This window comes from Sarcophilus harrisii, chromosome 4, assembly GCF_902635505.1.
Source record: "Sarcophilus harrisii chromosome 4, mSarHar1.11, whole genome shotgun sequence".
NCBI lineage: Eukaryota > Metazoa > Chordata > Mammalia > Dasyuromorphia > Dasyuridae > Sarcophilus > Sarcophilus harrisii.
The window spans coordinates 62,548,584-62,572,284 of NC_045429.1; the positions used below are offsets into that span (position 1 = coordinate 62,548,584).

The 23,701-nt window shown below is 38.1% G+C and overlaps 1 protein-coding gene across 1 annotated transcript in view; it reads left to right on the plus strand.

The window, feature by feature from the left end:
- Window positions 1-861: 861 nt before the first annotated feature.
- Window positions 862-23,701, plus strand: part of TNN (tenascin N) — an 88,884-nt gene continuing 66,044 nt past the window's right edge. Inside the window, exons 1-4 of the mRNA XM_031936924.1 lie at window positions 862-1,108; window positions 14,239-14,692; window positions 18,409-18,783; window positions 19,213-19,476. Coding sequence (XP_031792784.1) covers window positions 1,085-1,108; window positions 14,239-14,692; window positions 18,409-18,783; window positions 19,213-19,476 — 1,117 coding nt within the window. The 5' untranslated portion in view covers window positions 862-1,084. The remainder of the gene's footprint in view (window positions 1,109-14,238; window positions 14,693-18,408; window positions 18,784-19,212; window positions 19,477-23,701) is intronic.

Consider the following 23,701-nt stretch of genomic DNA (forward strand, 5'->3'; position numbering starts at 1 on the left):
ATTATTTGAATTCACACTACATAATTTCATTGGGCTAGAACCAATGGCCATATTACTCACAATTATAAATTTGAATAGTGGAATTAGCGTACATTTGCAGATTTTTTACTCATGTTCCCATTCTTTGTTGAGAGCTATCTGACAGACATCCCAAGAGCTAATGGAACAGCAAAGGGATCAGGAAGTGAGATTCTATTGGCCTTTTCTTTATGACCCTACCATCTTTGTCAGGGTTGGAGTAAGACTTTTGTTATGATGGCAAGGATCGCGGTGTGGTCCTGAAAGTCAGGGCACAGTTCTGAGTCCCTAGATCCCCTTGTTGCTTATGCTGTAGGGAAATCTAGGAGGGAAAGCGAAGGGTGGTCTTGAACCATGCTTCTGTCTCCTAGCTCTTTCTAGGAGCAGAGACTTTAGAGGCCATATAGTCTAGTGTTTCTTGGTTTACAGATGAGGAAACAGTTAAAGAAGGGGTATCATTTCCCCAGATTATACAGTCATATTCAGAAACAGTATTTGAACTCAAATCAAGGTCTCTTTCTACTGTATTACACAGCTTTGGATGGCAAAGTACTCTAATGGCAAGAGGGCAGCATTCTCCATTCTGTTTGACCACAAAGAACTTTTTACATGGGAGTTCAGCCTAGAAAAGGCTCAGAAACCCCCGAGACAGAAATGAGACTGTACAAATAAGCACATTCAAATCTAAAGACCTTTCTTCCTTGCCACAAGATATTCTACTCCTTTTAATAGCCTAGTTTTGCATCTGCTTAAATGGAAACATCCTTTAGTGTTTCTAGCTGCCGTGTAAACAAAACAGAAGGATGAAATGGGGAAAATTGTTCATTTTTTTTCCAGTTAATATAAAGAGTGGGAGAAGAAATTCCTTGTTAGATCTCAAATGGAATCCCTCTCTGGAAGAAAGGGCAACACCCAAGCATCCCTATTGGCTATCCTGGTCTTTTCCAGAAGGGATTTAAACTCAGAGAGGGAAGAAGGGTTATCCAGGACAAAGGAGGGCTGAAGAGATCCTGAACAATCTTGAGCCTTCAAGAGTGCTTTCTCCTAAGGTGGCAAAAGGAGTGGGATGGTATGCCCAGGAACTACTGAGGTAAGGATCTCTATTCTTCAAACCCTTATCTATGAGAAACAAAAAAGTGACTTAAGGGCACAGTAGGTTTTACGGACAATGTGTTAGAGAGGTAGTTAAGGAAAATACTTCTACTCTTCCAGCCGCTTGTCTGGATTTATCACATGATATTCACTATTTCATTTTGATATTTTTTTTTACCTCACTGTCCTTAAATTAAAAATGTAAACTTGCTGCCTATCTACCTTATGGAATTTATTAAAATTAAATGAAAGTATCAATAAACAATATATAAATAGAAAGTTTTTACTAGGAAGGCTGTCCTTTGGTTATCTGGCAAAACAAACAAACAAAAAATCCCCAACTCCAAATCAACCAAAAACCATCTTGAAGATGTTATTTTTTATTTTTCATTTTCATTTCATTTATATTCGAGCAATTCTGTCTGTCTCTGTCTCTGTTCCTCTGTGTCTCTGTCATTATTTATTGTGCTTTCTTTAGGGATTTTCTTTATAATTTTAATTTCTTGATCATCTTATGACATTTTCCTTACAAAGTACTAGCATTAGGATTTGAGTTATTTTGCCTTGGACCAGAGCATGATGCCAGTTTTTTACTTTTGACTATTAACTAAGAGGAAAAATATCTTTATAACTCTACCATGTTCCCTTGCTATAACTTCACATGTCAGAAATGCTGAGATATACTCATGTTGAAAACCATTCATCAGCAACAGTCAGGGTTTCCTTTAATAAGTGCTGAATTTGAGTTACCAAGAATTACAATATACTGTAAGAAAAATCTCAAAGTAGTAATAATCAACTATTCTTATGAGAACAATGATTTAGCAATGAGAACTAATGTTCTCTGGATATTAGATAGAGTATATTGCTCAGAGTAACAGTATAAGCCCTTTTATATATCTATTCTCATTTGATTCTCACAATTGTCCTGGGCAGTAGGTATTAGTATTATCCCCATTTTACAAATTAGAAAATTAAGGAAGAGAGAGGGTCACATTTCATTAGTATCTAAGGGAGAATTTGAACTCATATCTTCCAGAGGTATCTTAAGAGACTATGGCATTATACCAAAAGGCACTCTGATTGTATGAAAGCAGAAAGCTCACCTGGTAAAAGCAAAGAACTGCTGCAAAGCTTAGTCCCTGTAGTAGAGTAGGAGGTGAAATGTATTTCCATATAGAAATAGCTCTCCTCAGAATTTGCCATTTTCCAAACTTTGCCTCACTTGAGAGGCAGGGGAAAAATAGAGGGAAAACTTTGGTATGTTTTTTTTCCCTGAGGGAAGGAAAAAACCATTGGTGGTTGATAAAAAAAAAATTGGTTGACATTATTTTAGTATAGAGTGTTCCTTCCTTCTCAATGATGAATCATTCTACAAAAATGTATCGAGCCTTGGAGAATAAGTTCTTAGAGATTGAAGAAACATTAAGAATTATTCAGACCAAATATTACATTTTACAGGGAAGGCAACTGAAACCCAGGAGGTGAAGTATCTTGTTCAAGGTCACCTATTTAGACCTAGGTCTCCTCATTGAGTACCCGTTCCCTTAAGTAGACTGGTTTGGGTTGCTGCGCAGATTCCTGCAGAAGAAGAAAGCAAATTGTAGGGCTGCTCTCAGATGCCTTGTGGTTGGAGGTTTTGCTTTCAAAAATTTTCTTTTTGGTTTAAAGTGTGGGTAGTAGACTGTTCCCGAGAAAGTGCCTGTGGACAGTGTTCCCTGCCTCTACTGGCAACTGTTTGTGCTACAGATTGTAGAAGGTCTCATAGGGGCGGCACGAGTCCCAAGAAGTCCAGTTTCTGTATTGTGCTAAAGTTCCAGTTGAATAGTATTCTTCTTCTTAAGTGGACACATGATTTCCTTAGTTTAGAGAAAGAAACTCCCTCTACCAATGCAGAAAGATAAGTTAAATGACTTTCTCAGAACCGTATTGCCAGTACGCATGAGAAACGGAACTTGAATCTCATTAATCAATAAGCATTAATGAAGCATTTATTATGAGCCAGACATAAGATTGTAACCCAGGTCGGCCTTTTGAGTTTGCTTAGCTTGACTAACCTGGAGGCAAGGGCCAAAAAGATGGTACAAAAGAAAGCAATCTTCTTGGGATCACCAGTTTAAAACAGTTAATTGAGGAGGCTACCCATCTTCACATGGCAGGGGATTTGGTAGGAAACGCAGGAGGTTCCATCTCAGTCAAATTGGTCATGTTCAGGAGACCATCTCAGGTGACACGATCATGGATTGAGAGATGGAAGGGACCTTCAAGACCATTGAGCTCAACCTCATTATACGGATAAAGAAATTGAGGCTGAGAAAGATTAAATGGCTTTCCTAGGGACACATAGCATCTAAGGCACTTCCCAGCTAAAAGGCCAACTCTCTATTACTAAATTAGGCTGATTCTCTGAATGTCATGTTTCTGAAACCAAAGCAAAACATTTGTTCCCCATCCAGGTCAGTAGTCTTAGCCACACAGTTCCTTGGGCTTGGACTGCACTTCTTACCTCAATGACCCATATCTCTTTTTCTTTAGTCTAGACTTGTGATTTTCAGTGTAAGAACCTTTATCATAAAAGCTCCCATTATCAATTTGGTTTGGCAACTCATCTGTGAGTAAATATAGAGAGTTTCTTGGGTTACTGAGAGGTTGAGGGATTTTCCCATACTCACAAAAATCCCATACATAGTATTATCCAAAAAATCCCATAAAATTCACAAACAAAAAGTAAAAGTCTAAACATTATAGACCAGCCTGACTTATTATTGTGGAGTTACCCTTTCCTCTACCTCTTCTTTTCCTCCCAATCCAGCCTAATTTGGTATATAGACAGATATGTATTAAATAGATATAGTTCATATCTATAGCTATTTTATATTTACATTACATATATTATTTACAGTTATATTATATATAGATTATATCTATCTCTTATTAACTATATATATATAAAACTATATATGTAACTATAAATTAGCTTATTAAAAAAAAACTAGCTCAGTATGAGGCTGGTCATAGATCCTTACTTATTTAATGACCAGCTTTGGCAATAAAATATTGGCTAAGCTGGTTAAATACTGTCACGTTGGTATCCAAGCTATATCTGACAAATGTGTGTTACCTGTCTCCAAGGAGATTGAGTGAAAATGAATCTGTGTAAATTTACCGAGAATTTTAGAGAACTTACCCTTTCAAGGGTAGAAATACCTTTTGGTATCATCTTCATATATGAAAGATGGCATTTTCTGTTAAAAGGAACTCAAATTATCATCTAGGATATTACATTCTACAATTATCACTAGTAAAAATTTTCCCCTGGGCCAAATGATGGGAGATGGGAATTCTCCCTTAGAGTCTTGGTGTGGTGCATAGGAAGCAAATAAATATTTATTAAGTGCCTATTAAGTATAGGCATAGTGCCAAGCAAGTTACAATTATTATCTTATTTGATCTTCACCATAAACCTGGGAAGTAGGTACTATTATTAATCTTCACTTTATGGTGGTGGAAACTGAGGTAAGCAGAGGTTAAATGACTTTTCCAGGGTCACATAGCTAATAAGTGTCTGAGGCCAGATTGAACTCAGGAACTACATAAAGTTCTCAGACCCAAAACTTTATGTGATGTACCACTTCAATGCTTGTAGAGGAGAATGTATACACATCAAGACACTATAGTTTCTCACCTTCTGAAAATGGGGCTACCCAGAGAAGGAGTGGTCAAAAGAGCAAGAAGACTGGTGGAAAAAAATTAATTTAGGGTAGGGAGCTCCACTGCTGCTGGAGAAAGACATAGATAGGGGCAGGGAAGGGAGAAAGTGCTCTCAGGAAGGTTCAATCAGTGCCCTCTAAATTTCCTGTCCTAGTCAAAGCCCATATTACCTGCCTTAGTTATAGATCTACCCACTTCTGTCCATGTTCAAAAGGACAGAAATTCCAACTCAGCAGAGCCTGATCTCCAAATGACATAGAGGCTAGATGTGTTTCAGAAGACATGGATTGCTGCTTGTAGATTTTGGAAATAACGAACGGAGGGTATTGAGGAAGATAGATAAGGTATAAATAGCACGATCTAGTAGAAACATCACTCGATTTAAAGTCAGAGAGCGTGGGGGTGCTATTTATCACTTATGTGACTGGCAGGAATGATTATTAAATAGCACATTTTTTTGGGGGGAATTTCTGACCTTTCCAAAATTTCACCCCACCTAGACTATTTTACCTAGGTGGAGTTGGTATCTCACGGGACTAGAATACCTTACAAATTAAAATAAGGGGAATTCCAGCCCTTTGTGTTCCACAAGCCAAGGCTGGTCAGGGGAGCAGACCCTTTGTCTAAATTGCACAAGATGGGGGGGGTGATTTGGATGTAAGTGACATGATCAAAGCCACATCCCACAGCCTCTCATTAGAATAGGTTCACCTCTCATTATAATATTTATTCTCTCTCATTACTTGTTTACCAGTCAGAGTCAATACCCTCAGAACACCCACTCTTCTAAGGACATATAAGCATTGAGCAAGTTCCATGAGGGGTCTTTGGTATCTAAAATGTCACCAACATATTTTATTAATTATGTACTAGCATGATTAATAGAAGGATTAGTTACCCAGAAATCATTTCTCTCAAACTTTTACTACTACACAATGACCTTAGAAGAATCATTTGATTTTCCTAAGTCTCAGTTTCCTTATCTATAAAATGGGATAGGATAGCTAAGGTCCCTTTATGAACTAAATTCTATGTTCCTTTTTGAAACCAAGTCTGATTTCAGATTCCAGTTCTGTCTCTTATTATCTATGTGACCTTGGGCATCATTCATTTTCCTTGAACTTCAATTTTTCAATCTGTTAAAGAATGGGGATACTACTACTTATCTCAAGGCTCATTGTGCTTTGTGCATTTCTAAAAAGTGATTGGTAAACCAAGAGTGATATAAATACCAACCATTAATAATATCAATATTATTATTCCTTCCAACATTTTTCTCTCTTTCATCATAGTTCAAATTCCTATGGGAAAGTGATTTAAAGTCAAGAAAAGAGCAAACATAATGTTCTTAATTTGTACTTGGACAAAATCTAATTTGGTTCAATTATAATTTGCTTGAGGAATAATAATTATACTTTATTATTATTTCTTACTTTTAGTCTTTCAAAAATTTTTCACAAACATGCTCTCATTTGATTCTGACTATAAATGGACAAGGTAGATATGGAAGGGCAGCTTTTATCACATTGGGTTAAAGTTTTTTGAAGACAGCCCATTGTGGGGGAATTGTGGAAGTGATGGATTAGGAGTCATCCTAACTCTCTAAAATCACTTACCTCTCTGGGTCTCAGTTCTCTTATCTACAGAGCTACAACTAGAACTTTTTGGCCTTGAGACAAGAGATAGGGCAGTTGCTATCATTTGGGAGTGGGGGATAGGGACACAAACTATAAAATCCTGACATGAATGGAGAGAGAAGCTCACCAATTTGGATCATCTAGCAGCTTCTAACCTACTCCAATCCAATCTAATAAGCATTTATAAAGACTTTTGTTCTATTAAGCCCAGTCTCAGGGCAGGTCCTTCTCAGAAAGCCACAGGGTTCCATGTCATCCAGTGGATTCTTGCTTTTTCCCAGAGGATTTAGGGTGCCATGTTTGTTCATGGTAGCAATGGCTGTTGACAGAGTAAGTCTCAGCCCAGGTATCTGGCTTATGTTATAAGGAGATCTTGGTTGGGTTAGGGCAAACAAGCCTGGTTCTTGGGACACTCTCTGAGAAGGATCACCCTGGCAGCGAGCAATGGATCAATCATACTTTATTAGGAAATGACTTGTAGAGGAGCAGATGGCATGGGAAATGGGATGGGAGAGGGAAGCTGACTTCAGAGAATACTTGGACAGCTTGGACCCAAAGAATGGTCAAGGGGTAAGGTTTCTGGTTCTGATTTTTTTAGAGTTGTAATGGAAGGATGGCCTAAGCCTTATCTGTACCCCCTTAGTTTTGACTCATTAACATAACTATGTCAAGTTACCCAACACCTTCTTAGGGTTGTATTGTTGGAGTAAAGTTTCTGGATTTACTGTAAGTATCTGGTATTTATCTGCAGCTTGTAGACCAAGAGTCATTTACCAGGTCTACCTAACTTCTCTCAATTTAGTATATCTGGATATGGTCTTAATTAATTTAGAAGGCATGTTTGGTAAGTGATTTCTTTATTTCCTCCCTCATACTCTTAGTATTAATTGTTATTTTATTCTGGCTACTTAGATCTCACTTACTCTTCTAACTGGTAAAATGGTTGCAGGGACAATAACAAGGTAATAGTTTCAATCCAAAAGACAAAAGCAATCTCCCCTCTCTAGGAGCTTATGCTCTACTCTGCTTGGAAGATAGAAGTATGCCACATATGTGATAATTTGAGAGCCCTAATAACTGAAGAGATCAGGAAAGTTTCTGACAGAAGGGGGTCCATAAGCTTATCTGTGAAGGAAAATAGGGACTCTAGGAAGTTGAGTGCATTGCAGTAACTGACCACTGCATGTGCAAAGACCCAAGGGAAGGAATAAAATGCCAAATTCAGAGGTCAGTGAGCAGACTAATTCACCTGGAGGATGGAGTGCAGGAAAGGTAGTAATATGAAACTAACCTGAAAAGGTAGAGCAGAACCAGATTATGAACAGTTTTAATTAAAAGCAGAGAAATTTTATTTTACAGTAGAGGTAAAATGGAGGCAGAGAAGGTTTTTGAATAGAGCAACAACATGGCCAGATTTGTGCATCCAGAAGATCACTTCAGGCAGCGGAATAGAAGCCAGATGGTAGAGGAGAAAGACTAAAATCTGGAGGAGACTGTGGTCATTGGCTAGTTAAATGTAGATAAAGTCCTAGATGAGTGTTCCTCACAAGAGTGGAGAAGTGGGGAGACATATTGTAGAGGCAGAGTGAATAAGACTTGACAAGTAATTGTATATTGGGAAGAGGGGAGAAGGAAGAAGGGAGGATGATCACAAAGTTGGTTCTAATAAAAATAAGAACTAGCATACTGCTTATTGTATGCCGGGGGCTGAAATAAGCACTTTCTAAATATTATTTCATTTGATCCTGACCACAGCTCTGTAAAGAAGAGTGCTATTATTATCCCTGTTTTACAGATAAAGAAACAGATGCAAACAGAAGTGTTAATAGGCTGCCCAAGACCACATAACTAGTAAAGTATATGAAGCAGAATATGAATTTGGGACTTCCTGACTCCATACTCAGAGTTCTCTCCACTGCACAATATAAATGGAAGTTCAGGTTCAGAGGGGAAATCATGATTTCTCTTTTAAATATTTTTAGTTTGAGATACCTATGTTAGTGAAGCAGGACTGGAGATCAGAAGAGAAATTAGGGCTGCAATTTGTAGATCTGATAATCATTTAAAGATATGATAACAGATTCCATAGGAATTGATGAAATCACTGAGAAAAAGAGCATGAGAACAAAGAGAAGAGGCTCCAGGAGAGTCTCAGGACCGTGCTTTAGTAAGCATTGGGACATGGATGAAGATTTAGCAAAGGGAGTGGGGAAGGGGCAGGAAGGAAAAAGCAGGAGAGATCATTGTCATGAAATCTTAGGTATTAGCGTATCTGCGAAATGATCATCAGTGTTAAAACTTACTCTGAAATCTTGAGAAGAGTGAAGATTGATACGTGGTTATTGGAAAATTTCTTTTTGTTTTTCTGATTTTAATTGGGGTGGGGTGAGAGGAGGGAGGATTAGCAAGAGTGATGTTTCCCTTCCCCCCAAAAGAGGGCCACAAAGACGTATTTTAAAATGCACAATAGAGAACAGAAAGATATTCAGAAGGAAACACAGCTAAGAGGATATTTTGAAAGTAACATCAAATTTATTCTTATTAACTAACTTCTAGTTAGATAGCACATGGCCCCATGAGAATGGAAGAGATCTCTCCCCTATAATCTCCATTTCTGTTCCTAGATAGGGATAACTCCAAATCTTTTCCTTGAGATGTGAAGTGTGGGTAACCCAGAAGGACCAGTGGTTACCTGCTGACCCGATCCAAACCAAGAGACTTCATGTATCATACATTTATGTATTTATTCATTTAGGTCTCTTTCCCATTGTATGTATTATATGTGTGAGTGGAAAAGTGGGATGGATGGCTGAGTGGATAGCTCACATTTATATGTTGTTTAATGTTTGCAAAATGCATTATCTATATTATCTCATTTGAACCAACATCCCTATGGGGTAGGTGTTAATATAATCTTTATTTTACAGATGAGGAAACTGAGGCTGAATGAGACTCAGAGTTTTATTTATCTGCAAAATGATGGGGCTAGTCCAAAAGACACTGAGGTCCCCTTCATATATAAATCTACAATCCCCACTTGAGAGATGAGGAAATGTGGAGAGATGAAGTTGAATTTCAGGGGTTACACAGCTTATTGGCTATTAGCTAAGCATATCACCCTATACTGCTTTTTCCTCTGAGCATCCTCTGAATATAATTTTTTCCTCAGAGCATCCTCTGAGTATCAATTTTATTTCCCTCTGAACACTTCATAAACACAACAATCCTCATAGAACTTTGCAAAGTATCTTCTGGATAATAAGAATAATTATCCCCACTGTGGGAGGTAGAGACTGAAGGTCATAGAGAAAGGATTTGCTTAAAGTCACCCAAATAAATGTCAGAGCCAAGATTTGGTGCCAAGTTTCCTGATTCTGAAGCTAGTGGCCTTTTGACTCTGAAGCTGGTGGCCTTTTCCCTCCACCACATTGCCTTTTTTTCCCCCCTTAACATTATATTGCCTCTCAAGCACTGCAGAATTTCTGGTCCCTAGCAGGAAAAAGTTGTTGTTGACAGACAGTTGTGGAATTCCAATGACTGATCAGGGAGTCATAATCTCAATTATCTTGATAATTCAAGCTCCCTCTCCTCTCTAAACTGATCTTTTGCCTGTTGAAATTAAAGAGGAAGTTAGGCCTGGATTATCCAGGAAAAAATGGTCTCGGTTTTGGACTCTGGCTGGCCCCCAAGTTCAGGGGATCTCTCAGAAAAACTCATCTTATTTTAAGTCAGCTTATTTTATTCATTTGACTTTGACCATGGAATTTCCCCAATTGCCATGGAAACATTTATAAAAATAAATACAGTATTGGATGATGGATATGACACTAAGGTAAAGTCAATACATGCTGAGTGGTTTACCCATCAAAATGCAGGTCAGCACCTTGGTGCTTTGAGCCAAAGGCCTTTGCAAAGTCACCCAAATTAGATCAATGGGACCAAAGTGCAGAGAAAGAATTTAAATGAGCTCAGAGGGAGAGTAAATGGCTCTTCTGTACTGAGATCTTATCCACTCCATCTATTTCCCACAGGGAACAGCTTGACCCAGAATCTTATAATGATGTAGGAGCAGGGTCAAACTTCCATCACAAAGCATGACAGATACATTTTCATGGCACTAGGACACTAGACTTTCAGTTGGCTCAAACATTGGTTAAATGTTTGAGTCTTTCTTGATAGACTGGTCAGAAAGTCTGACTCTTGATCTTTGTGGTGGTAATTCTGGGGAGCTCTTGATCACCACATCTCTTTTTTTCTGTGAAAGAATAACACCTTGTTTGTTAAGGCTTGTTAGATTCCTCAGGAGACTGTGTCAAAAGTCAAAGTCTTGACATTGGTCCATTTGTCTCCCTAAAATGTCAGGATCTGCTACTGGTTATTATGAACATGTCTCTCTCTGCAGATGTCAGACATTTTCTTGAAAGTTAGAACATCAATATCAATTTTCCCATCCCATAGGAGGAAATTTGTTTCGTTTTTATTGAGTTTAGAAACACATCTGTGTGGGAGTGAGCAGTATTTTAAACCTGAATTTCTACCATTGTTTGAAATCAGTCTTTGGGCAATTTTCCTGTTACTCCTGTGGGTTAGGATAGAAGGCTGAATTAGAATGTTATTCCTATTTCACAGATAAAGAGACTGAGACATGCAGTGAGGAAATAACTGTCTTAGAATATATGTAATAGTGTATAGTCAGTAGGAAGAGAGATGGAGATGATGTATAATACATTAGTGTCTGCTCAAATGCTTAGACCATTAGGAATATCTTCCAAAAAATGACTCTTTTGGAAATCACAGATAGTATGAATTTTTCTAAAACCAGAAACTGACCTCATTTATATCAATTTGTGGTAAATGGTAATGTTGGGGTAAGGGAAGAGGGGGAGGGAGAAAACCCTGTCATTAAATATAAATATCCCTAGCAGTGGCTACAAATTGGTTTCAGCTCTTTGTTCAGAGCAGACAGTATTATTCATCCCTATCTTAGTGTGCCAATTTCTTTTCAGAGAATTTGAATTGAAAGTAAGTCATCTAGCCATTGGTTTGGAAGAATCATCTATGACGTGCCCTTTCCCTAGTCAGAACTTTATCTAAACTAGGAGTTCTTAACCTTTTTTTAATAGTCTGGTAAATCTTATGGACCCCTTTTTTAGAATTATGTTTTTGAGTGTGTAAAATAAAATAAATAGGATTATAAAGGAAGCCAATTGTAGTGAAATATAATCATCAATTTTTTTAGGCAACTGGGGTCAGAAGTTTGAAACTAGATTTGACCTCAGACTCCATTCTAGATAGATATTCTATCTATTACAACACTTAACTGCCCCCTACCAAAATTTTTTAAAAACAAGTTCACAAACCCCAGGTTAAGAACCCTGCCCTAAGCCATCCCATATAGATGGGGATATAAGTAATATAAGTAATAATTTCTCCTGTTTAATCCAATAGATGAACAATTTAACACTCTCTAACAAAATCCAGGGAAAGGAAGTCTATAACTTCTCATGTTAACAAGTCCACTTCTTTGATGGGAGAAGTTTCAATTGATCTGTTCTTTGTCTCACGATAAGGCTGGAATTAGCCATGCCACAGAAAGGTAGCAATAGGATTTACTGATCGACTAACATGGCATTTCTGTAGATTATCACATTTGAGCTTCATGGAAACACTGGGAGGTGTTTTTAGTTTTATTTTATGAATGAGGATACTGAGACTTAAATTGGCCTATGCTCAGACAGCTAGTAAGTGTCAAAGATAGGATCTGAAACCATATTTTCCAGCAGTCTAACCATTATACTATGCTTCTTTGAAAATTCCAATAAAGTACCCACAAAATGCCTTGAATCCCTTATTTTCAAAAGAAAATCCTAGTCCTTTTAAATTTAACATTCACCTTATTTAACAAACCTCTTAGTGGATTCTTTCCATATGTGTACACTAACCCAGACAGAGTCTGTCTTTGGGGAGTAGACAGAGCAAGGAATGATCTCATTTAGTTAATGATCAGGGGGACTGAATTCATAGATCTTCTCCCAAGAAAATGGGGATCATCTTATGTTTTGAGTCTTATTATGTTCCCTCAAAGCTGTCCTGAGCAGAACTAGAAAAATTATGTATGAAAAAGAACTACTAGTTATCATCTTCTCTGTTGCCTAAGAACCTGGCAGGGAAGTTTTACAATACATTTCTGTGGGATTTCCATTACATTTCCTGGGAAACTATTTCTCATTTTAATAGTCTTCAACATTAGGAAAATCTTCTTCATCCATTAGTGGTACTTCTTTGAACCACTAATTTCTATTTTCCACTCCATATGTCCCTTTTTTGTCACCAACAGACATCTGTCTATGTTGAGAAATTTGATTATGTCACTCTTTTCTCTACATGTTAAGACAAGGAAAATCTCTTTCCTTCAGTGTGTTGGGTGGAAAATTCAGACCTCTTTTTTCCCTCTTATATATTTGACAGATGTACTAGGTTGAAAAGGTCCCCTTACCCTCCCAATTTCTTTCGAGCAATTAGCCTGTTCAGGAAAATCTGAGAATGATGTGCAGAATCTTTGGGACTGTAATTAGCAAGGACATCATGTTATAGCTGATGATGAAAAGTAACATTGGGGGCTAATGGTAGGGAGGTTCTAGGGGGCTCTCATCTTCCAGCCTCCAAAAAAACACTGTAAAGAAAGGTTTTGGGCAGCCCTGCTGTGGTTTATGGCAAGAGCCTGTGGGCTGTTTTACATTGATTCAAAACTTATTTAGAAAGCCATCTGCACTCGATTTGTGTCTCCGAGGATTAGTGAGATGAAAAGGACAAGGAGAGAGGAGGAGTTAACTTTTACAACTTTATTTTTGACCAGAAAGTGGGCATTTTTGACAGTGGCATGCAATAGGTACTTACTTGTTGTTAATGAACAAATGATTTGGATAAATTGGAAAGATCAAGAAAAGGGAATGGAGAGGAAGGAAAGTGTTGATGATTCTTCCTCTATCAAACAAAATAAAGATCCTCACATCTAATAAATTTAGTCAAGTAAAATAAATAAAAATGAGACCCCTCTCCCCAAGTCCGGAGCTCTTTTCACTAAACCAATCCTCATTCATGGATTTCAAGGATTTCCAAGGAGATGTAAGCACAAATTGTTCCACTAAATCTTTATAGCTTCTCAGAACAAGATGTTGAGCCCAGATATCAACTGCTCTGCTTCCACTGCTACCATGGGACCCAGTCCTGAGAAAAGGATGACATAAACTTCATTCATATTATTAGTTCATTCATCATTCTTTGTCAGGAAGTAGGATGAATGAATGTGGAATAAATCGTATCATTTTCTGATATGGTCACAGTGCACATTTATATTATTATATTCATATACCATAATTTTCTACTGTCCCCCAATTGCATCTAATAGAATATCATTGTACTGTAATAATGAAAGGGATGGATTCAAAGAAGCCTGGGAAAATTTACATGAACTGATACAGAGTAAAATAGGAAAACTATTTATATAATAATACTTATAACACTGTAAAGGAAAATAACTTTGAAGAACTTAAGAACCCTGATCCATTTAATAATTATTCACTATTCCAGAAGTCCAGTGACTAGTTGTGAGTCCTGGCTTTGCCACTTACTGGCTGTGTGACTGTGGGCAAATCAATTGATTTCTTTGATCCTCAATTTCTTCATCTGTAAAGTATGTGGTGAGGCTGACTACCAGGGTCTCTAACTCTGCTATTCTGTGGTCCTTTGACTCTTTTTTTATTTCCTCCTCTGGGTACAGGCCTCCAGGAAGAATCAGCTCTCATCAGTTCCAAGGAAGCCCATGATGAGTTTCTGCCATATATTTTATTGCCCTTTGGGGCTCCTGCTCTGGTCCATAGTACAGACAGCATCAGCGCCAGCAACTCCTGACCCTCCTATCTGCAATAATCAAGAGAAGCAAGTTATGTTTAGCCACACGTACAAGATTGATGTACCAAAGTCCTCTCTGATCCAAGTGGAGGCTGATCCTGAACCACTCAGAGATGATGGAGGAGGGCTTCTTCTCCCAGGGGAGACCAGTGAAGAACAGAACATCATCTTCCGGCACAATATCCGCCTTCAGACCCCAAAGGGAGACTGTGAATTGTCAGGTAGACTCCAGGACCTGTTGACTCGGGTGAAGAAGCTGGAGGAAGAGATGGCGGAGATGAAGGAGAAATGTGGCACTCAACAGTGCTGCCAGGGAGCTCCAGGTGAATCCATGTCTTATCTTGTGAGGGATGGTTCCAGGGTGAGCCATGGCCCCTGATATCTATGGCCCTTCTAGTCCTTGCTCTTTGGTCCTCATGGGTGCTGGGATCCTGTGTATAGATAGACAGGAGCTCCATGGATTATTCAGAAACCCAGGATGACAGCTCCTGGGAACATAATCTGGGTGAGGGTCAGGTTCCAGAACTCCGGAATTGCCCTGAAACTTTTATTAAGAATTTCAGTCAAGAATTATCCAGCTACACATGTAGTTCATGACCTCCCTGTCAGAAGGTCTCATTAGAGTCCTCTGGATTCATGGAGAATCGTTGTATTGATCAGAACTCTTAAGTCTTTATAAGTGGTTCCATTTTAGAATATGGCCAATGTGGGAATTTATTTTGATTAACAATATTACAAAGGTTTTCTTAGAGCAAAGGGAACATGGGAAGGAGAGAAAATAAATGTTTGCTAATTGAAAAAAATCCAATTTAGTAATTAAAAAAAATTCTCCAATCGGTCATATAGTCAGTTATTTGGCAGGGAATAAAGGGCCAGACTTGGAGTTAGAAATATTAATACTGGTCTCTGATACTTACTAGACCTTGGAAGAGTCCTTAGCCTCAGTTTCTCATTTACAAAACAGGGATATTAACAGCATCTATCTCATAGTGTTGTTGTGAGAATCAAATAAGATACAAAATATAAAGCCCTTTTCAAACCTTGAAATGTTGCAAAAATGTTAGCTATTATTGTTCCCTACAAATTCAGTCTTAGCCCCAAGGAAGATGTTAAAAGCCTGAGTTACAAACAGTAATAGAGTTCTATTTTTAATTAAAAACAAATAAAAAAAGAACAGGTCCCAAATGTTGACTCAGATATCATATGCTATTTTGCATATTATTTTACTTAAAATGTGAATGCTGTTTATTTCATTCAGATAAAGCTTCCTCAGAATTCTCTTAGTGCTGGAAGGGATCATAATAAATCTAAACCTATTTTCCTCAGCTTCCTCATCTGTAAAATGAACTGGAGAAGGAAATGGAAAAATACTCTGATATATTTACCAAGAAAACCCCAAATGGGGTCAGAGAAATTTGGGAATGAATGAAACAACTCAACAACATCACTAACAACAACAACACTCTTCTTATTTTAAAAATGGAGATCTAGAAAGTTAAAACAGCTTACATGGGCAACATTCAAACGAAAGTTTTCTGTCTCCAGTCCAATACTCTTTCCATTGGGCCACACTGCCTTGCAGCCTACAATGGACCTTGCTGCTTCCTCCTCCAACTTTGTCCAGTAGTTAGTTAATCCTTTCCCCTGGGGCTGCCTCATCCTCAGCTTTATTTACAAAGTTACCCACCTACCTAGAGTTAAGACAGAGTCTTGGATAGAAGCAATGGATGGGAAGAAAAAGTTAGTGTGGGGAAATGGCTTGAACAAAATGTAGCACTTCAGGTGCCACAATATTTCTGAAAAGGAAAGGTAAGGCCCAGAACTTTTCCTGACAAATTAATATGAGTGGGTGGGGGAGGGCTCTATTTTTGGTGGATTAGGCAATACTCAGACTATTTCTGAAGCTAAGCTTCCTTCCTCCTCTCATCCATTCCCTATCCCACCCCATCACTACTTCAACTAAGATCTGCCCCTTAGTTTCCTAATTGTCCCTTAAATAGAATCTTAGAGTATAGTTACTTGACTAGAAACTAGACCCAGAAAACAGAAATTTCTTGGTAACTGAGGGGAGGAAGCCTCTTTTAGTTCCAAGCCCTGGGTTTTAATGAGAGATACCATGTCTAGATCATTTGGTCCCACAGTTGACTGGCCATCTATCACTGTGCTCCGTGCTCTTGTGATCTATTTTTTTCTTCATTGGGGCCCAATTAGATTCCCTAATCTGAATGAAATTTAACAAAATTCACTTTAATTATTTAAGAAGTAGGCTGAGAGGTACAATAGCATCCCTAATATAATGAACAGAGTCATTATTCGTATAGTATAAATATTCCAAAAGAAAGGGAAGATGGGCATAGTTCATTTTGGAAACTTATTATAGGAAGAAAGAGAGGTAATACAGAAAGCAGAAAAGGGTACGATACAACAGGAGTCTGCAATATGGAGGCAAAAATAAAGACATAATAATTATAAATCCAAGACCCTATTTCCATTACTAATCTGCCCATCACTTATGTCTCGATTATAGGTACAGTGAAAACTAACATCTGTGGGGGGAAAAAATCCCAGTACCTGGTTAATCCCTCCATAAGATATGCTTATCCTTGGAAAATTATTGGATTTAGAGTAGGAAGTTCATTTAATAGTCTATGCTCCTCATTTTACCCATCAGAAAACCAAGCTTCAGAAAAGGAAAGACATTATCCTCTCATTCCAGAGGTAGTCGGTCTTCTGTTTCCTGAGCCAAAGTTCTTTCTACTATGTTTCACAACTACCTGGCTATGTTTTGTACCATGTTCTAATTGGTCTGAACCACTGTCCTTGAATTTTATTTGGCCTTAATTCAGAGAATCGGACCCTAGCTTCAGTTCTTATGTAATGAGGAAAGACTTCATTCTTTGGTTCACAAACCAGGAGACCTGAAATCTAGTTAAGTCATCAGTTTTGGGGGAAATAGTCCCTGGCTCTTTCTGAAATTAAGAACTTCTTTATTTTATTCAGAAATCTAATATCCCAAAGCAGTTAGAGTCCTTTTTGCAACAAGTAGAATATGAGAAAACCCTTGACTAGGAGTAAGAAAATGACTGGATCCTACATCTTGTCACTACTATTGCTGTTTGACCAAGGATTTCACTTAACCTTTCTGATGCTCAGTTCTTTCAGCTTTGTTGTAAGGATCAAATGAGCTAATGCACAGAACACTTTGAAAACTTTAAATTAGGGCCTTGAAAATATAAGATAGGAGGACCAGCCCTGTGGTTTTTCTGGTACAGAGATTTCCCTGATGAGGAAGCTCCTTTCCTCTCAGTACAACTCAGCATCTCCTCTTGAACATATCACTTTAGAGAACTGATTAAAGCATTGATAAGTTAAATCACTTGCTCAGGGTCATAGAGCCAGTATATGTCAGAGGAAGAATTGAAGCTCAGATATTCATCATTCTAAGGTCAGCCTCTCATGAATGTGAGGTATTATTATTTTTATTATTATGGATTTACCAGAAGAGGCAACCATTGTGTAATAGAGAATTGACTTTGGAGTCACAATTCTCTGTTACTATAAATTGTAGGGTAGATGCCAGTCAATATTGACATAGTATGTTTCCTCATTTTGTTTGCACTTCATAGAAACAAAAATCACAAGGCTAGTTTTCTGTTCTCACACCTTCCCCCCTAAAAAAAAAAAAGAATCACAGAAAAGGGAAGCATCAGGAGAATTGTTATAAATGTTACTTGGAATGATAAGAAAAGGAGAAATAAAATGGTTTGTCTAATCTTGTGATGGAGAACTGAAGAACTGGGTTGGGTGATGGTTTTGTGGGGGAGTCTGTTTAGTTGAGTCTGCAAAGCACTTTTGAATCAATGTTGAGTGATAGAAGAGTTGACATGAAATAGAATGTTATTTCTCTAAGATTTCTAGGGAAGAAGATTCTCAGATCTCCCTTGGTGTTTCCAAATCATCATCATTTGTTTTTCCTTTTTCCTCTCCCCTACCCCTTCCTCCTTCTCTATTCTTTGGGCTCTGAAATACTTGCTCCCAGGTCTCAGCAACCTCTGCAGTGGACACGGCATTTTCACCCAAGACACTTGTGGATGCAGGTGTGACGAAGGCTGGGAAGGTCCTGACTGCTCTCTGCCCAGCTGTCCTGGGGGATGCAGTGGCCATGGGCGCTGTGTGGATGGTCGATGCATTTGTGATGAGCCCTATGTTGGTGAGGACTGTGGGTATCTGCCCTGCCCCGAGAACTGCAGTGGGAATGGGATCTGTGTGAGGGGCGTTTGCCATTGCCATGAGGATTTCACATCGGAGGACTGCAGTGAGAAGAGATGCCCCAATGACTGCAGCGGCCATGGCTTTTGTGATACAGGAGAGTGCTACTGTGAGGAGGGCTTCACTGGCCTTGACTGTTCCCAGGGTGAGAAGCAGATGCTTCCCAGGCTACTCCTTTTCCAACTTTTCTTCCCTCTCTCCCTTCCTACTTCTTCCCTCCTTCTTTCCTTCCTTCCTTCCTTCCTTCCTTCCTTCCTTCCTTCCTTCCTTCCTTCCTTCCTTCCTTCCTTCCTTCTCTCCATTTTTCCTCCATCTCTCCTTTCCTTCTCCACTTTGTCAATGTTCTTAAAATGTTGTATCCAAAACTGTATGTATTAGTCTAGTGTGGTCTGATCATGGCAAAGTACCCTGACTATCATGTCCCTTGTTTTCTGACATCCTGTCACTTGTCTTCCTCATTTACCTTCTTGGGTTCTGTCCTAGCCCCTAAAGGCTAGTCCTAAAGACTTGGGAGCTGCTTAATAAATGTCTATTGATGGATTCCTCTGTCTCTCCCCACTCTTTTTGTTTCTAGTTCCTCCTCCCCAGAGTCTGCAGCTACTCAAGAGGACAGAAGACTCTCTGCTGGTGAACTGGGATCCAGAAGTGGATGTAGACCATTACTTGCTCAGTTACCATCCCTTAGGACTGGAAACTTCAATGAAGCAGGCTAAAGTCCCCAAAGATCAGCTAAGTTATGAGATTTTTGGCCTGCAGCCCAGTACCAAGTATATTGTCACCTTACGCAATGTGAAAAAGGGGACTTCCAGTAATCCACAGCATCTGCTAGCTTCTACAGGTAAAGGACATAAGGATGTCCATGATGGTCATGAGAAGAACCTCGCTCTGCTCTTCTCCCAAACCAAATAAAAAATCATTCAAACCATATCTTTGTATCTGTTGGCAGCCAACAGTTTAATAGTTAGATAGAAAGATAGACATTTCTTAAGCACTCACTATATATCAAGTACTCATCAATTACCCTTAGATCCATATAGATTTTATTATCTAACTTCTACATTTAGGCAGCTGAGTGTCCTGACCTGTACCTAAATTCCATGACAGTTTCTTAGCCTGGCATCCATTAACTGTTTTAAAGGGTATTTGATGAGTGTATTTCAAGATAATTGGTATTTTATTTTATATATTTAGAAGCATCATTCTGAGGAGGGTCCATAGACTTTATCAGGATGTCTGTGGTCCAAAACAACAAAAAGGTTCTCACTGAAACCAACTTGGGAGGTTTTTAGATTGGGTAAACCTTGGAAGCCTGTAGTATCTTGATGTTGGCTGGGCAAGGGAGGTGTGATTTATTCCCTACAAATTACCACACCCAATGAAAAATCTTGGAGTACCTTGAGATTTCCAAGGTATCCTGGAATGCCAAACCCCAGACCCTATGCCCTCAATTTCCTCGAGTGACCATAGGCTTCTTGGGTCCATCTTAGAGTGGTTTGGTACTGGAGAGCCCAAGTAGCTCCCGAGTCACACCCAGATTTAAGGTCAAGATTAGCTACCCCTGATGCACAATGGTGTTAGGCACGTAAGTGCTGCTTAATTTGACTTATTTCAATGATTATAAAGAATCAAAACAGACGCTGGACCACAGGGTGGAGCCCTTCATGGCTTCATGAATTCTTCATGAAGAGTCTTCATGAGTTGTTGAGATGGAAAAATTCATCATCTGGTCACTAGCTTTCTTCAAACTTAACTAGGCTGGTCCTCAGATCCCAGGCACAGTCCATTGTTAGGCTGGTGTCCAAAGCCTGTCCAGTTTGGTAAGACGAGCCAGAGCTTATGCTTTGCTGACAGAGCTCTACAGGGTCATTGTCACGTTGCCATGACTCAATGAGGCCTCTTAGCTGGAATTTTGGTACTTTTTAATTTTACTTTGGGGAGGGGGGAGAAAAATAATCTTTAAGTGATTTGACAATCCCTGGAGTGGAATTTGTTCTTCCCTGTTACTTTAAACACTTCACTAGGGAGTGAATTGAAGATTCAAGTGACTCCTCTTCCTATGTGACAATTGTTTGATAAGCATTTATTAAGCATCTACTGTGTGACAAACACTGTAATAGTTGTTGATAATACAAAAGAAAAAGGTGAAACAGTCCCTGCTCTTAAGGAGTTTACATTCTACTGGGAAGATACATATATATATATATATATATATATATATATATATATATATATATATAAAAACACATATGTATATATATATATGTGTGTGTGTATACATGCATGTTTATATATACATGTATATGCATATATATGTGTATTATGTATATGAAATATACAAAATCAACAAGGGAAGAATACTAGTAGTTGGAAAAATCAGAAAAGACCTTGTATTGCGCTGAGTCCTTAAGACAGGGATTTCAAGAAGCAAAGGAGAGGAAGGACTGCTTTCCTGCTGTGGGAGATGGCTTGGGCATAGACAAGGACAAAGAAGGTAGGTTATCATTTGAAAGGAATAGCAACAAGTCCTGATGAGACTATAGAATACCTGAAGGGGAGTAATTTCTCATAAATAACTGGCCTTGAAGAGGCCAGTTAGAGCCAAGTTCTAAAGGACTTTAGGATGCTGAACAAGAGTCCATTCTATAATGCAGGGATCCCAAACTGCAGAGGACCTGCATTCAGATCCCGCCTTGTGTGACTTTAGCAAGTCACTCTATCCCAGTTTCTTCATCTGTACATGGAGGGAGGTCCCTTACAACTTTATCACTTTGGTGGTTATATGGAGAATGGACTGAAGTGGTGAGAGACTTGAAGAAGAAAGCTCATATTGGAAGCTAATTCAATATTATTCATAACAATAATAATAGATCACATTTATATAGCTCTTAAAGCTCTTGACATGCATTATTTCATATAATTCTTTTAACAACTTTGCGAGGTAGGTATTATTATTATACCCATTTTACAGATGAAGAAACTGAGGGCGAAAAGTCAATAGCTGTAAGATAATCAAGTGTTTATTTAAGAATGATTAAAGAGCATCTTAAAACCATCTAGGTGAAATCTTTGGTTTTGGCAGAATAACTAGCACTAGGACCATTTTAGACTAATGAATGGCACTCTATTTCTGAAAGGTCTTAAGAGCAAGAAAGATTACATAATCTCCCTTGCTCCAAAAACTTGTAAAATTTTCTAACCATGAAGTTTGTCTTTATGTCTCTCCTGATTCAAGTTAAACATATTATCTCTGGTTTTGTCCTCAGGAAGAACTTGATTTGGGAGTCACTTTCACTAAAATATTTTTTGAATGTGATTATTAAGTTTTTGTTATTCTGTTTGAAAAATCATCCCAATTTCTTCAAATGTATCTTTCTTTCATAACCTTTTTCATTAATCTTCCCTGGAACCATCTCAAGTTTTTTTCCTTAGATCCAGTCTCTAGGGAAAAAACATATTTAAAATTATTTGTATCTTTTGTTTTTATATCACCTTATTTTCTAAATATATTCTTCCCTGCGTCCTCATTTGGTGAACCATCCTATGTAATATGCAATAACAAAAAAGAGAGGAAAAACCAGTTTAGCCAAAGTCATTCATTCTGACAGTATATACTATATTATAAATCAACCTTCTTACCTCTGCAAAGAAGGAAAAGGGTTAAATTTTGTCTTCATCTTTTCTACATTTCTTATCTCTTTCTTTCTTCTCCTTCACTCTTCTCTCTGATCAGTTGCCAAGTCTTGCATATCTGGCATCCATCTCCTTCTCTCCATTCTCTTAGTCACCAACCATGTTCAAGCCTTCACTATGTCTACCCTGTACTGTTGTTAATAGCCTTCTAATTGTTCTTTGGCCTCCAGGCTCTTTCTTTCAATCCAGTCTCCACATAGCTGTCAAAGTGATATTCCAAAAGCACAATTTTATATAACTCTTTCTCTCTCTATAGAGAGTGTTATATATAAAAAGTACTATATATATATACTAAATATAGTATATATATTTATATGTATATATATATCAAATCAAGTATATATATATATATATATATATATATATATATTTCCTATACTCTCATATTCAAGAAGTTTTTGCCTCAGAGTACTAATTTATATTGGCAGAGGGAGTTTCCTCATTGAGAGTTAGTTAGCTACAGCAGCAGTTCTCAAGCTTTTTGGACTTAGGACTCCTTTGTATATTAAAAACGATTGGGGACCACCTCCACCTTGCCCCCTAGGAATTTTTGTTTGTGTGAATCATATCTATCAATTTCTATTAGATTTGATTAAATCGACATCTAATTTGAAATTAAGACATCTTTGTTATCATGAAAATGGCTTTGATCTCAGCCATGCTATTTGCTGTTCTTCATATTGGACTTTCTATCTCTAGTTTCTCTGCTTTAGCAAAGATTGATCTCCATGGCTGGAATACGCTCTCTCCTCATGTCTACTTTGTAGATCTCTGGTTTCCTCCAAAATTTAGCTCAAGTTCCGTCTCTTCTAGGCAGCCCATCTCAACCCCCAAATTGTTAGTGCTGCTTCCCTAAGACTTTGTATATATTTTGTAATTAATTTTCTACATTTATATTGTTTTCTGCCTAGACCTATGTCTGGCATATAGTAAAAACTTAATAAATGCTTATTGAATGAATGAATGAAGAAAGGATCCTGGAAGCTTGGGAACTTATGTTAGAATTTATAGAATGGATAGAAATTCAACAGATGAAGAGGGGGATGGAAAGCATTTCAGGCATAGGCATCAGGGCAAGAAAAGGCAATTGAGGCAGGGAAGCAAGAGCCATGTTTGGAATCAAAGTTTGTTTGGATTATAGAGTGCATGGAGGGAAGCAATATGAATTAAAAATAGGAAGGCAGGCTGGTGCAAGATTTGGAGGGTCTTAAATTCTAGGAAAATGAATTTGAACTTTATTCCTAGGATAATAGGGAGTTGCTGAAGAAATTTTGAGCGGAGGTATAATGTAACTCAATTTATGTCAAAAGAAGATTATTATGGCAGTGGAATGACAAATGGATGAATACAGAGGATAGATAATGAAATCTGGA